This window comes from Pristis pectinata, chromosome 19, assembly GCF_009764475.1.
Source record: "Pristis pectinata isolate sPriPec2 chromosome 19, sPriPec2.1.pri, whole genome shotgun sequence".
Lineage (NCBI taxonomy): Eukaryota > Metazoa > Chordata > Chondrichthyes > Rhinopristiformes > Pristidae > Pristis > Pristis pectinata.
Genome location: NC_067423.1, coordinates 20810111 through 20825183, shown reverse-complemented (window position 1 = coordinate 20825183; position 15073 = coordinate 20810111). Strand labels below are relative to the sequence as shown.

At 39.4% G+C, this 15073-nt stretch overlaps 1 protein-coding gene across 1 annotated transcript in view; it reads left to right on the top strand.

Annotated features, from left to right (window-relative positions):
* The window catches only part of fam185a (family with sequence similarity 185 member A), a 35580-nt gene extending 20585 nt beyond the window's left edge, over nt 1-14995 (top strand). Inside the window, exons 6-8 of the mRNA XM_052034051.1 lie at nt 3123-3218; nt 11415-11549; nt 12573-14995. Coding sequence (XP_051890011.1) covers nt 3123-3218; nt 11415-11549; nt 12573-12688 — 347 coding nt within the window. The 3' untranslated portion in view covers nt 12689-14995. The remainder of the gene's footprint in view (nt 1-3122; nt 3219-11414; nt 11550-12572) is intronic.
* The last annotated feature ends 78 nt before the right edge of the window (nt 14996-15073 follow it).

The following is a 15073-nucleotide window of genomic DNA, read 5'->3' as shown; positions in this document are numbered from 1 at the left end:
AAATATATTTACATTCACTTTCAGTACTCCTGATTGATTTTCTTTGATTATACTACATCCATCAGCATGTGACTACAAATTAAGTTTCAACAATGCTGTCAACAGTTTAATGGTGGTGCGTACAGTGGGTATGAGCAAATTGTTTTCTGAAGGGTTATAAAATAGACATCAACATGTTTGGATGAAGCCTGGTGCGTTTGTTTGAAACCACACTAGCAATTTTTATTTATGATTAGAAGAATGTTCTTCACATTATGTGCATTACCAGGCCTTAATTAGCTTGAGGTTGCTTCAAAAGCCATGTGGTGATTAATGTCTCTGTAGTTGCGTTGGATAAGGAATTCCAGAATAAAAACCTAGTCAGAATGAAGGAAAAATAGAAAGTGCCTCAGACATACAGTAACATAGCAGTCATGTTACTGGAGATGATTGTGAAGTGTAATTGAGACAGAGGTGGCATTTGGATTCCACTATAGAGTACTCAGATGACTGTGTGCATAGAAGAGTCCTGCATCATTCACCTACCATCAAATCCACCACTTGATATTCCTATCTAATATTGAAGTGCCTCATTACACCTTTACATATTTATCACTACTACTAGCCTCATGCAAATCTTGCAGCTTTGACCAAAATATTCCATTCTGGCAGGTACATCATCCAAACACATTACAATTCATTCACTATCGGAAGTCCCACTCTTGCAGCGACTCTAAAAATTCAGACTGATGCCTGCAAGCTTGTGCTGATTCCATGTATTTCTGGATTAATGCGTTCAAATGAATTTGAAAACTATCACAGGAGCCTTGTGATCTGTTTCTGGTAGATTTCTAGGATTTGTGAGATGGCACTCCAGGAAACCAATAATGGGCCCATAAAGCACAGGCCGCCTGCTTTTTCTCAGAAGCATAACTGTACTGCTCTGTTGTGCAATGACATCACTCTGATAGTGCACTTGATGTGACCTGTCTCTTGGCCAGGTCAGTTTGCAGCACTCATACCGAAAAGGTGCAGTCCAAAGCTAGGCCTTGTTGGTTGAAAGATGCTCGATCATCCAAGAAAACCTTTTAGGTTCCTCTTCTGAAATTCAACAGTCTTCCACCATCCATGCTGCAGCCAGTGGGGTATCTGCAGAGGAAGACTAGGGCAGGCAAAGGGACATGAAAGATGGGTATAAAAGGAATGCCCAGGGGTGATTAGGTTATTTTTTAATGCAGAACGGCATGACTTTATACATTTCATTTACGATGTTTAATTTGGTCAAGAGGACACAGTGGCCCATTACAGAGAAGGGAAATTGAACAGATGAATACCATGTTGTGGGAGTTCAAGGATGACAAATCACTGAATGATTTGTGATTTTTATACCTTTAGTATGACCTGTATTGTCCAGGCTACACATCAGAGATGAGCATTTTCTCGTCTAATTTACAGTTAGCTATTACTTCCTGATCAGTATCTAATCATAACAAAATATCCCTTTTGATTCAACCAACCAAGCAATCAATATCAAATATCTCATTTGTACTCAACAGATCTGTAATTAATAGCCACATTTATTCTACTGACCATTTGTGCTCACAGACCTATTTATACTTTCCAGCATTTCTGCAGAAATTACTTGCTTTGGAAACAAGCCTGTGACCACTTTTGTGTCTTTAAAACAACATTATAACTCACGCTGCCAGTTCAATTACAGAAACTAGGTCTGCCGTGTTTAATAGGACTGGACATTTGTTCAACATACCAAGTGCCGTAAAAGTAAAACTCTCTACAAGAGACTAGGGATTGCAGTTTTAGTTTTGTAGTTGAAACAGTTCTTCTTGGTCACGCTGTGCAGAAAAGGGCAGGGCTGCCTCCTCCCTTCCTCGTGTTCCTTATCTGATTGCTGTATGGTTGGCAGCAATGGCTGTCCCTTATGGCAAAGTGTGTGTTACACAAATTGTGAAGCTTGACATGTACTCTGCTGAATATTGCAGAGAATATCAGAGCAGTTTGTGCAGCAGAAATATTGTTTCAGCACACCAGTGTGTTGTGTGCCAGCATAGCTTTTGTACTTGCACAGCAGATGTATGCCTGAGTCGTGAGGCATTGATGGCATAAATGTAAATAGCACACCATATTGCAACAGCATGAAGGCAGCATGCCTGCTGCTAGGATATTAGGCATTGAAATATAGTTCTCTGCCTATGTTTGCACATCAGTGGAGTGAAATTCCTTTGAGTTGTGATGCAGCAAGTGGCAGATTTTATTGAAGCACAAGTATCTTAAGCAATGATCTCAGGTGAGATTCAAACAGGAAAATTGCTTCTTGAACATCCTGAACTGAAATGGCTTCCAAAGATGAGCTTGGCGTCTTATCCTCTTTTTCTTCTCCTTCCTTGTTCTACTTTGTGTGTCCTCTGCTCATCCTCCTTCTAAAATTGTTTTTTTACTAATGCCTCCATGCCTAGGAGCAACCGGTTTATATAGATCCCTTGAAGTCATTGAAAATGTAGCAGCATCTGTGATGTCAGTCCCTGTGGAATTTTAGAGTTTGAACCAACTATGGAATGCAGTAAAATGCTTATAGATTAATATCAGTAGCTAGAAGAAAGCAATAATTGCCATAAGTAATTTTTGCCCCCTTTTTAAAATAATGCCATTGGGAAGGGCTGATTCTTCCTGCTGTGAATGTGTGTTTAGGCATGCAAAGTTGAGACTCAAAATGGCAAATAGTTTCAAAAATAATTTCAGGGAGCTGTAGTCCCACAGAAAATTATAGCAGAAGTAACTGATTTTTTTTCCCCATATTTGTCCCCTAAGTGTCTTCCTTTGTTTAGTATGAAACATCTGCAAGCTATACTTTTTTTTCAAAGCCCTCAGCTGGCTTAAAGTGATGCTTTTTGCAGGATTTGATGTGTCATCTTGCTGTTTTCCACCTTTTTTTTTGCACTTCCCCTCTCCTGGGACAATGCACTCCAAATGCATTCAAAAACTCCAGCTGGCATTCCACTTATGCTGGGGGAGCCTGAATATTAGAATAACCTCATAAAGCCCTGATTTTCAGCATGTTATTCGTCCAAGGAGCTAACAAATAAAATGAAATGGCAACAACTGAAGTATCAATTGTTTACCTGTAGATTCCTCTGATGGCAATCTAAAGGCTACAACACAACAAGGCGACTTGGATGTTTACATCAGCCAGCTGGGAATTGTGAATCTCCTTACACAAGAAGGTGAGATGCTGCAAAGATGTCAAAAGTGCACCTTTAATTTGATAGCCTATCTAGAATTTGGAACACAATATAAAAACCTATGGAATTTTCCTTTGGTCATAAACTGACTGCCAGAAGTGTTTATTGGCAGGTGATCTGATCTCACTCAGCAGAAGGGGCTGTGGTGTTTGTGCTTGTGTGCTAAAATTCCTAATGAGTATTCTGTGGATTTTATTTGAACCATCCAGAAAGATGGCTGAATTTGCTTAATTTGGTGGCTATTTTGATGTTTACGTCTAAGCAATTTTGGGCACTCTATAATAGGGAGCAAAGATGGACAGAGTAGTGCAAGTGTTTGGGAGCAATGGATTTTGTCCTGATGGGCAATAAATGTTGGCTAGTCATACATATTTAAAATTGCCCATCTGGGCAATTTACTCTACTATAAAGAACACAGTGAAAGCTTGTTTACCTAGCAAGCGCCAGACCTTACAAGTGCCTTTTAAGCAAGTATGCCAGTTAACCCAATATAGGTCTAGTTGCTCCCTCAGTGATGTCCCTCCATTGCCCTGGCAACTCCCATTTAGTTAATGGAGTGTGCCACTTAGTAATTACTGTAATATAAAAAGGTGTTTTTTAAGGGTTTTTTCCGTCAATTATAGAAGTTGAACCTGATTTCCTCAAAGTCAAATTAGTTCTTAGACTTTCTCCCTAGAATGGTGATTAGAAGTCGAGAATCTGGCACGAAATACAAAGACTCATGGAATTTTCCATTGGTCATAAATTCCCTGCAGGAATTGCTCATTGGCAAGTGAGCAATTTGATCTCACAAGACAGGAGATGGGGGTCATGGCATTTTTGCTTGTGTCCTAAAATTCTTAACGAGAAGAATTCCCCCAAGTGAAAAGCCAGAAGCACGCTCATCTTAAATGGAGTAGCATCTGTTCTACACTACTCCTCCACTCCTTCAAGCTTGATGAATGAATGGAAAAGATGAAGCACTGAAGCAGAATTTCTGAATTTATTTTTAAATTTATTCATTTTATTGGTACACAGGTGTAATTGGCAAGGCTGCATTTATTGCCATATCTTATTGCCCTTGAGAAGATGATAGCAAACTGTCTTCTAGGATTGCTGCAGTGCATTATTGTAGCAGTTAAGGACATGAATGGTTTGGTAGGCCTTTTCAGGGTCAATTACGTTGCTCTGGGTTTGGAATCACAAATAAGCCAGACCAAATTGGGAAGGAGCATTACTGCACATTATTTTGGGGAATGTAGCCAGTCAAGTGGAGGGAGTGTCAGTGGGGGAGCATTTTGGAGATAGCGACCATAACTCCGTATATTTCTAGGTAGTTATGGAAAAAGACAGGGGTGGGCCAAGAATAAAGGTATTAAATTAGGGGAATGCAAATTTCATTAAATTAAGACGGGAGCTGGCAAACAGAGGCTAGCAGCATCTACTTGCAGGTAAGTGTGCACCTGCACAAGGGAAGCATTCAAATGAGAAATGGTGAGAGTTCAGGACCAACATGTTCCTGTAAGCCAAAGGTAATAAATACAGGAACCCCTGGATGTTGAGGGATATTGAGGATTGGATAAAGAGTAAAAAGGAAGCATATGGCAGGCATAGAGGGTTGAAGACAGGGAGGACCGTCAAGAGTTTAAAAAGTGTAGGAAGGTGCTTAAAAAGGAAATTAGGAATGCAAAGAGGTTCAGGAAATATCATTAGCAGATGGGATTAAAGTAAATCTGCAGGTGTTTTATAAAAGCAAAAGAATAATTGGGGAAATAGTAGAGCCCATTAAGGCAATCTGCTTGTGGAGCCAGAACATATAGGTGACGTTCTAAATGAATACCTTTTCATCAATATTCACAAAGGAAACAGACTTTGTAGTTGGAGAATTCAGCAAAGTGGAAGGCGAAATTCTAGTGCAAGTCTCCACAAATAATGCCTTAGTGGGCTTAAAGGTGGATACATTCCCAGGGCTAGATGAGGTCCCAGGCTGCTATGGGAGGCAAGGGAAGAGATTGCCCCAGCTCTGAGATTTTTAATCTGGCCACAAGTGAGGTTCCAGATAACTGGAGGACAGCAGTGTGATCCCCTTTTCAAGAAGGGCAGCAGGAAAAAATCTGGTAATTACAGACCTTGAGCCTAACATCAGTAGGGAAGTTATTGGTACAAATTTTGAGGGACAGGAGTAATGATCACTTGGAAAGGCAAGGCTAATCAAAGCTTTGTCAAGAGCAGATGCTGTCTGACCAATCTGAATTAATTTTTTAAAGAGGTAACAAAATGTATTGATGAAGGGAGTGCAGTAGATGTGGTATACATGGACTTCAGTAAGGCTTTTGACAAGGCCCCGCATGAAAGAATGGTCCAAAAGGTTAGGGCCCATGGGATCCAGGGCAAGTTGGTAAATTGAATCTAAAATTGGCTTGGCAATGGGAGATGAGGTGATTGATAGAGGGTTGTTTTTGTGATTGGATGCCTGTGACTAGTGGTGTTCCACAGGGATTGGTGCTGGGGCCCTTGCTGTTTTCAATATTCATGAATGATGTGGATGTGGGAAGCAATGAGGCTCAGATATACACCATGAATGGTAGGATCCTAGGGAGGATTGAGGAACGGAAGGACCTTGGTGTACACATTCAAAGATCCTTGAAAGTGGCAGTGTAGGTAGATAATGTTGTTAGTAAGGCATATGGGATGCTGGCTTTCATTTGGGGCATGAATTCAAGAGCGGTAAGGTTGTGCTCCAACTTCATAAAACTTTGGTCCGACCTCAGCTGAAATACTGAGTGCAGTTCTGGTCATCACATCATAGAAAAGATGTGATGGTTCTGGAGAGAGTGCAGATGAGATTAACCAGGATGCTGTCTGGGATGTGTTACGGACTCAGTGAAAGTCCCTTTAAGATAGAGAGTGTGTGTGTATGTGTGTGTGGGGCGTGCTTACGTCAATAGAAGATAAAGGACGTAATGACGTTGTTGGAGAAGTCAAGAAGAAGGAGAGAGAGAGAGAAGGGAGAGAGACACCAGCCTGCTTGTTTTCTCTATCGATGGATGAGAAACAATAACTGTGTTTGCCACTGAAATCCATGTATGGAAGTTGGAAGTAATCCAGTGGAGTTCACTTTGTTGCTGACCTGTAGAAGGAAACAGGTATTTGTGTGTGGACGACCACGGTTCGGATGCTTTTCGGGGTGAGGAAGTCACTACCGAGTAAACACTGAAGTGTCGTTTGGGTTCCATCGTGGAACATTTGGATTTCGTATGTACTCTCTCTATGTTTTTCTACATCTACATCTTATCTTCAGACAACGGTGGTTGTTGAAGAAGCCCTTGCTCATGTTTCACCTTATGGCTTGCGGAACTGAACTTTAAGAACCATTCAGGAACTGGGAGTTTTGGACTTTGTCACACACACACACACGAAGAGTTTAGTTTTGGGGTTAACGTTCGAGGTTTAACATTTTTGAATTCTAACATACTAACATTTTTACTTTTATTTTACATATTATCATAAGTAGTGATTAATAAAATAGTTTTTAACACTGAATCATGCTCAGTGTGTTTCTTTTGCTGCTGGTTTGTGACAGATGTAGCATTTCAACAATGAGGAGAGAATGGACAGGCTTGGTCTGAAGTCCTTGGAGCAGAGGAGGTTAAGAGGGGACGTGACTGAGGTATATAATATTGAGGGGTATAGATAGGGTTGATGGCAGGAAATGATTGCCCCTGTCAGAGGTAGATAAAATTAGAGGACATAAATTTCGGGTAAGGGGCAAGAGGTATAGATGGAATCTGAGGGGGACCATTTTCTCCCAGAGGTGAGTACCTGGAATACACAGCCTAAGAGAGTGGTGGAAGCAAAGTCACTAATGGCATTTAAGAAGTGTCTGGATGAGCACTTGAATTGCCTATGCATAGAAGGCTTTGAACCAAGTGCTGGAAGATAGGATTAATATGGGTGGGTCCCTGCTGTTTGACGTGGACATGGTGGACCAAATAGCCTGTTTCCATGTTGTATGACTGTAACTCCCCTGAAGGTTATTAGTAAACAAAATGGGATTATATGACAAGAAGGAGGTGCTAGATATCTTGGGATGCATAAAAGGAGGAGGTGTTAGATTTCTTAGGATGCATAGAGGTGGTTAAATTACTACAGCCTGATGAAATGTATCCCAAACTGCTGTAGGAGACAAGAGAGCAGGTTGCTGGGGCCCTGATGGAAATTTTTGCAACTTCATTAGCAATGGTTAAAGTATCATTTGATGGGAGTATAGCAAATATTGTTCCTTTATTCAAGAAGGGCAGCAAGTATAAGCCAGATAACAACAGTCCAGTGAATCTTGCATAAGTGGTAGGGAAACCACTGTTAAACAATTTAAAGGGTAGGATTTATCTTCACATGGAAAGGCAGGGATTGCCATGTCGGCGTGGCTTTATTCTTGGGAAACTCTGTCTCACAAATTTGATTGAATGCTTTGAGGAGGTAACTAACCATATTGATGAGGGGACTGTGGTGGATGTTATCTACATGATCTTTAGTAAGGCCTTTGGTTAGGACCTGTATAAGTAGGCTGGTCCAAAAGGTTAGAACCCATGGGATCCAGGGCAGGATGACAAATTGGATCTAAAATTGGCTTTTTAATAGGAGATAGTGAGTGGTGATGGAGAGTTGCATTTTTCTGACTGGAAGTCTGTGGATCCAGGATCAAAGCTGGGATCTTTGATCTTTGTAATGTACATTATTGATACAGATGTGAATGTAGGGAGGCATGATGAGTAAGTTTGCAGATGATACAAAAATGGTGGTGTCAAGGATAGCAAAGAAGGTTGTCTAAGGATACAGCATGATTTGGTTAAGATGCAAAGCTGAGTGGAGCAATGGCAGATGGAATTTGATCCCGACAGGTGTGAGCTAATGCATTTGGGAGGGCAAACTGGGATAGGACATGCTCACTAAATTGTAGGGTCCTAGGAACTGTTGGTGAACACAGGGTCCTTGGAGCACAAGTCTGTAGATCCCTGAAAGTGGCAGCACAGGTACATAAGATGGTGAAGAAGGCATATAGGATGGATGGAGACACGAGAGAGGATAGAAGATAGGATGCTTGCCTTCATTGACCATGGCATAGAATATAAGAGCTGGGATGTCATGTTACAACTTAATGGAACATTGGTTAGGTGACATCTTCAGTATTGTGTGCCGTTCTGATCACCATGCTAAAGAAAGGATGTGATTGCACCGGAGAGGGTGCAGAAGAGATTCACCGGGATGTTGCCTGGATTGGAGCATTATGGTTATAAGGAGAGATTGGATAGGCTTAGTTTGTTTTCCAAGGCAGAGAAGGCTACTGACCTAATGCAGGTAAATTGATTAGTGTAGGTAGATACAATGGACATGCTAGGCCAAAGGGCCTGTTTTTGTGCTTTACGAGTCTGACAATCTAGTGGTTTTATGGTCATTATTCCTAATTACTAGATTTTTTCAAAATTCCAGTTTATCCTTAACTGAAATTAGATACACCACTGCCGGGACAGGAGTTGAACTTGCGTCTCTGGTTTGTTAGTCTGAATTTCTGTGTTCCTGGTTGCTGATTTAATCAATGCCTTGATCTGCATATGCTATAGAAAGATTTATGGCCTTCCAAATATTACATAGAGACCAGGACAGCAGATAAGTTCCTTAATTTTTGCTGAGCAACACATGGGATGGTGGTGCCTAAATAGCCGACTGCAGCCTAAAAGTCAAATCTGCTTGATCCACTAACGCCAACATTCACCACTATTAATGCTCGTTAAATTTTCTCTTTTTAAAAAAATTCTTAAGTATTCATCACTGAAATTGACTGGTTAATTGGTGATATAGAATATAAATACTAAACAATGTTTTTTTTTATTAGAGCTGAAAAGGATAGGCAGAATGAGGGAAAGTTACAAGTTTACTATTGGCAAATTTACAAATGTATAATCATGGAAGAATTAAAGGATAGGAAAAAATCTATAGAGGTTACAGTTTAGATTCTTTGCTGTTAATTGCTTTTAAATCAGAATCCCAAGGTATTTACATTTGGTATTTGTAATAGAAGAACATTAAAAGTGTCAGACTGGAATTAAGCGAGGTAACTCTTATGGAGGAAAGCGCATGAATGGGACACAGGTATTTTACTACATTGAAAGATTATTTGATTTACATTCTAGTTTTAGTTAGCTAGATTCCTTGCAGGACTACCCCTTCTTCCTAGTAATCAATCTAGTGAATCTGTGTTGAGCTGCCTCCATTACAAATATATCCTTAGTAATGGAAAGCAAAACTAGACTTCGGTGGTCTCCCCAAAGCCCTGCTCAAATGCAGTGAAACTCATTACTTTGTATCTCTCTGAGGACTCTTGTGTTCTAATGGCCCAGCACATTGCATTGTGTCTTTGAGCTAAACCATTAATGTAGGTTATGAAGATCCAAGGCCCCAATAGTGACCCTCTTGGCATTTCACTAACAACAGCCTGCAAACCTGAAACGGAGTCATTTATTCCTACTTTTTATATCTGTCCTTTTGGCAATCCACTTTCCAAGCTATGAGCCCCTATTTTATGTAATAGCTGTTTAAAACATTTTATATGGTTCTTTTATCAAATGTCTTACGAAAATGCAAATATACTACAATCTTATTCATCCAGCCAGTTACATCCTCACTAACCTCAATTACATTTGTCTAATGCTGGTTTCCTTTCTTAAAGCCATGTTGTTGACTCTGTCTAATTATATCATGATTTTCTAAGTGCCCTGATGCATCCTTATTAAAGCTTCTGACATTTTCTTGACAATAAAAAAAGGCCTAAATTGCAGTCCAAGATCAAAGGTTCCTTATTTTCACTCATTTCATGAAAAATAGAGTTACATTTTCTAATTGCTTGGATTGATAAGATCATCACTAATGCATCCATTATTTCTTCAGCCACCATTTTAGAGGTCTAGAGAGGCAAGATATCCGGGCATTTGTTTGTTCACACAATTTCTCTGGTGCTCTCTTTCTACCAACTGTGAAAACAGCACCTCACAAAAATTAAAGATTGTGTGGTCTTGGAATCTTTCATTTTCATACAACTTTGTCATGGCCATGATAAATTAAGCAATATGTTTAGTAATCCTTTGCTCAGACACCGCAGCCTGCTCTGGCAATGTAAGGGCTGAAAGCAACTGAATGTTGTTTTAACAGCAAGGAATGTTTGAGACAGGGTCTGTTACTTTTGAAGAGCTGAAGGTCTAATCTGTGTCTAGAAATAGAATTAGACTTCAATTCCCATTAGGTTTTAAAGTTTCATGAGAAACTTATCAGTTGTGTTCTGAGGGGTTAAGAAAGGATATAGAAGATTTTTAAATTCGTAAATAAAAATTAGTACCACTTGGGTGGTGATATGTAGTAATGAAGAAACTGTGTGAATGTTCAACATGCAAAGCTTGAGCTTGTGATAGAACCAGCCCAAGTGCCAGTTCTCCAATGCTGCTTTTGGCAGCATGCCTTCTGGCTGTGAATTATGCTTGGGAATCAGGCAGGCAGGCTCCAGTGCACTCTCAATTCCACAAGAGGAAAAAATTGGTGTGTTTCCTTAGGCAGTGTTTCTAGAATCTGCTGGTCCCGCAGCTTGAGAAGTTGCAATGGGATGTGAAATTCCTGGAACCTGACCTCTTAGGGTTAGGTTAATTGCATGGATTAACTATTGGATATATTTGTTGAAGCAATGGGAAATCTAATGTATTATTAAAAACAAAGTACTAGAAATTCATTGCAAGTGAGGCAACATCTAAGGAGAAAGAAAGAAGTAAATGTGTTAGGTAACAAAGCTCAACCTCCTCAGAATATTCCCAGCATTTTCTGTTATTTCATATTTCCAGTATTTGCAATATTTTGCTAATATTTGCTTTGTTTTATCTACCAAACATTTACAAAGGAATATTTCTATTGTTCCAAGGTTTATTTTAAAGCGAGTTCAGAAACCAGTTTTACTGGAAGGAAAAATCTGCAATTGCTGGCATAATGCCTTCTTTAAACTTTGATAGAACACTTCTGGCGGGAAATATGCAGAACTATTTGGATTTGGAACTGCTTTATGTGGACTGGATATTAACTTCTTTTAAGAAGCACTTTATGGAGGGAAAAGAATATAATTCGGCTTCTCATGTTTTCCAAAAGTTATCTTTCTCTTTACAGGATCTATCGCACTAAAAGTGCCCAAAGCCCTAAGAGCTAAACTCCAATTATCAGGAACTGTGGTTGAAATCAGTCCTGAGCTTCACTTGCAGGATATTGACAGTAACACAGAACAAGGTCACCAAACTATTCAAGGTAAGATCTAATCTCAGAACAATTCTTGTAAAGTTGGCCTGAAACAAAATAAAACCCTTTCTATATATATATAAAAAAAATTATTTTCAATTGTCATCTCTTTTGTAAGACTAGCATGTAAAACAAAAACTACTTTATACTGCAAAGAAATATGTGAAACCCATCTCATTTAGGTTATGAGAAACTCATTAGTTTTGGTGCATTACATTGGTTTTAGAAGTGATCCAGATCTTAAGTGGCATACAACAATTTCTCAAAAATGAAATGGTAATCTTTGTCAGTTTTGCTCAAAATTTTTATTTTTGATCTCATTTCAAAAAATCTTAAATGATTCTGTTCAAAGTAGTGGCTAGTTGTAATTAGACTATTTTAGACTAAATCAACCAACCTTGAACAAAAGTGGAAAGGAGAAAAATGTGTTTTTGGTCCTGAAAAAGACTTTATAAACTAGACAATAACGAATCACAAACACTACCGCTAACTACAAAGATATAGTGGTTCAGAACTTCCTCAGAGCAGCTTGTTGCTTTGTCTACCCACTAAAGCAACCTTTATCTTGAGCAAGTCCTCCAGTAGGAACTTTCTCATGATTCCAACCACTACAGAGTCCTCCAATCGTAAATTCCACAGAAATGCTGTGAAAGTCAAAAGAGCCAATGTCCCAAGCATTACAAACGTTTGAAAACTATTTAAATTTTAAAAAATATAATTAATTGAAAGCAGGAGAACTACTTGATTATATTAAATTAAAAATGTAAATGGCCTTTCTCTCTAACAGCTGTTCCTCTCTACTGAAATGAATGGAGCACTGGATCTGCAAGGTTTGTGTAATTGCTAGAAAGGTCAAAGGTTCAGATTTCTTCACTGAAGTTAGTTTGGATAGAAACAGAATAAATCGGAAACATCCTGTAACTGAATAATTAGTAATGCAGAAAGGGTGAAGTGACAGTGCAAATGTGATTTGTAAGGTAATGTTTAAAAACTTACTTTAATAACCAATTCACTTTCCCTGTGGGATTTCAGGTTTTCTGAATGGTAGAGGGGAAGGTGTGCATTTAATCGAGGCTCACACAGTGCGTGGAATGCTGAACATAAAAAGTCAAAGTTGGATTGAATCTACTAAATTGAAGCCATTGTAATTTGGTTTTACTTGAACTTTTGGATTTTTTTGCAATTTTTACATTAATGCCAGCTTTCTGTGTATAATTACTACAGGTTCACTTATTTTAATTTTTATTTGCAGTTGAAATAATAGTCTGTTTTGTCACTTTAATGCCTTAGCCTGTTTAAAAGCTGTCTATAACTAGATTATTAATTAACATGTACCTGTTTTCATGTTTCAATTTGTACAATTTAATTTTTTGAAATAAAGATGAATAAAAAGCTTAACAGGGCAATATTTAGGAAATGTAGTGGTCACAGTCACTGTTCAGTAAAATTATAATCCTGGACAAATACTGTCATTTCAGTCACTTTCAATAATAAGTATGTACCTGGAGAAAGAATGTTGAAGAACAATATTTTCTGTATTGCAGATAAATTTATGTTCTGGGGAAACTTGTTTGATTGTGAAAGCTATAGTCATAATCAATAATCACTTGAATGTATTTGGTCTATAGTGATATCTTGTAAAAATGTAATACCCCAAAGACATTTGCCTGTAACCAAAAAAAATCAAGACATTATTGACCATCTCAAATAACCTGTGTTGCATTAAGTATATTCACAAGTTGCAAATTGTGGAGAGCCTTCAATGCATAATATCTGTTTGCAACTCAAAAGAAGAGACACATAGGTTAGGATGTGTTAATGGTATAGTGATTAACTTAGTGGAAAAGTAATCCAGGAATTTGGGAAGAAAACCAACTATTCTTAATAATGATGATAACATGATTGTCATAAAATCTCATCTGGTTTACTAATGACCTGGGGGGAGGGGACGAGAGGAAATTTGCCCTCCTTGCTGAGTTGAGCCTGTGTGTGACTCTAGACTCAATGTGGTGAATTCTTAAATGGCCTAGCAAGCCATTTAAGAATCAACCATTACTGAAGCATTGAAGTAGAGAAATAATAAAACTCAACAGGCCACCTGGCTTTGACTTGGGTACTAAATTTGAATACAGAGTTACTCTTAGCCCAGTCAACCTTACAAACTTGAGCTCACAAACATCAGTGACTGCTGTCTAAATTGGAAGTGTTACCCCAGAGACAAATTAAACAATAGCCTGACTTGGTCGTGATCACAAATCATACTTACAGACTCCTCAGTCACATACCTGGGTATGTTCCATCCCACTGGCAAGAGATACCAGAGGTGGCAGCACAGTGATATGCAGGAAAGAAGCAGTAGGTCTGGAAGTTCTCAATATTAACTCCCAGCCTCTCAAAATCATAGATTAAACATGTGGCAAGAAACAGTCTCCTGATTACCACCAACCATTAGCCCTCAGCTGCTAAAGCATATTCCCTCTGTTGAACAAAGAGAAGCACTAAAAGTAGCAAGGGCAGAATGAACTCTGGGTGGTGAACTTCAATTCCATCGCCAATAATACCTTCACAATACCATAGGTGTCAGACTGTGTCTACAGCAGGTAGTGAGTGAACTAACCAAGAGATAACTTGAACTTGTCCTTGCCTTTCTGCATGCAGCAGATGCATCTGTTCACAATAGCCTTGATGGAAGTGACCACTCTGCAAGCCTTGTAAAGGTAAAGTGCTATTGAATACCTACTGACAAAGTCCTACTGAAGACTTCCTCCATTATCTCTCCCAGCAAGCATTGTTTGGGTCAGACTTATAACAGATCTGGCAGTTGAACACTGGGCATCCATGAGGCACAGTGAACCATTAGGAACAGCAGAAATGTACTTCCCTCACCATAGTCTGTAACAAAATGGCCCAACATATGCCTCACTCTACCATTATTATCAAGACTGGGGATCAAACTTGGTTCTTTGAGGAGTTCAAAAGGGCATGTCAGGAGCAGCACGAGGCATACTTAAATGAGGTGTCAACCTGATGATATTGCACCACAACTACATGCACACTGAACAAAGCTAAGTGATCTTACAACAAATGGATCAGATTGAAGCTCAACAGTTCTATATCTAGTTGTAAGTGGTGGTAGAGAAACAAATGATTGAGAGGAACACACACAAAAAGTGCTGGAGGAACTCAGCAGGTCGGGCAGCATCCATGGAGAGAAATAAATAGTCAACATTTTGGGTCAAGCCCCTTCATCAGGACTGGAAAGGAAGAGGACAGAAGCCAGAATAAGAAGGTTGGGAGAGGGGGAGGAGCAGGCAGGTAATAGGTGAGTTCAGGTGAGAGGGAGAAGGTCGGTGGGTGGGGGAGTGAGGAGATGTAAGCAGCTGAGAGGTGATAGGTTGAAATTGCAAAGGGCTGAAGAAGAAGGAATCCAGTAAGAGAGGGCAGTGGACTATGGAATAAAGGGAAGGAGGTGGGGAATATATGGGCAGGTCATGAGGGTGGGGGAAGGGGAAAGGGGAGGGGGCCACAGGAAT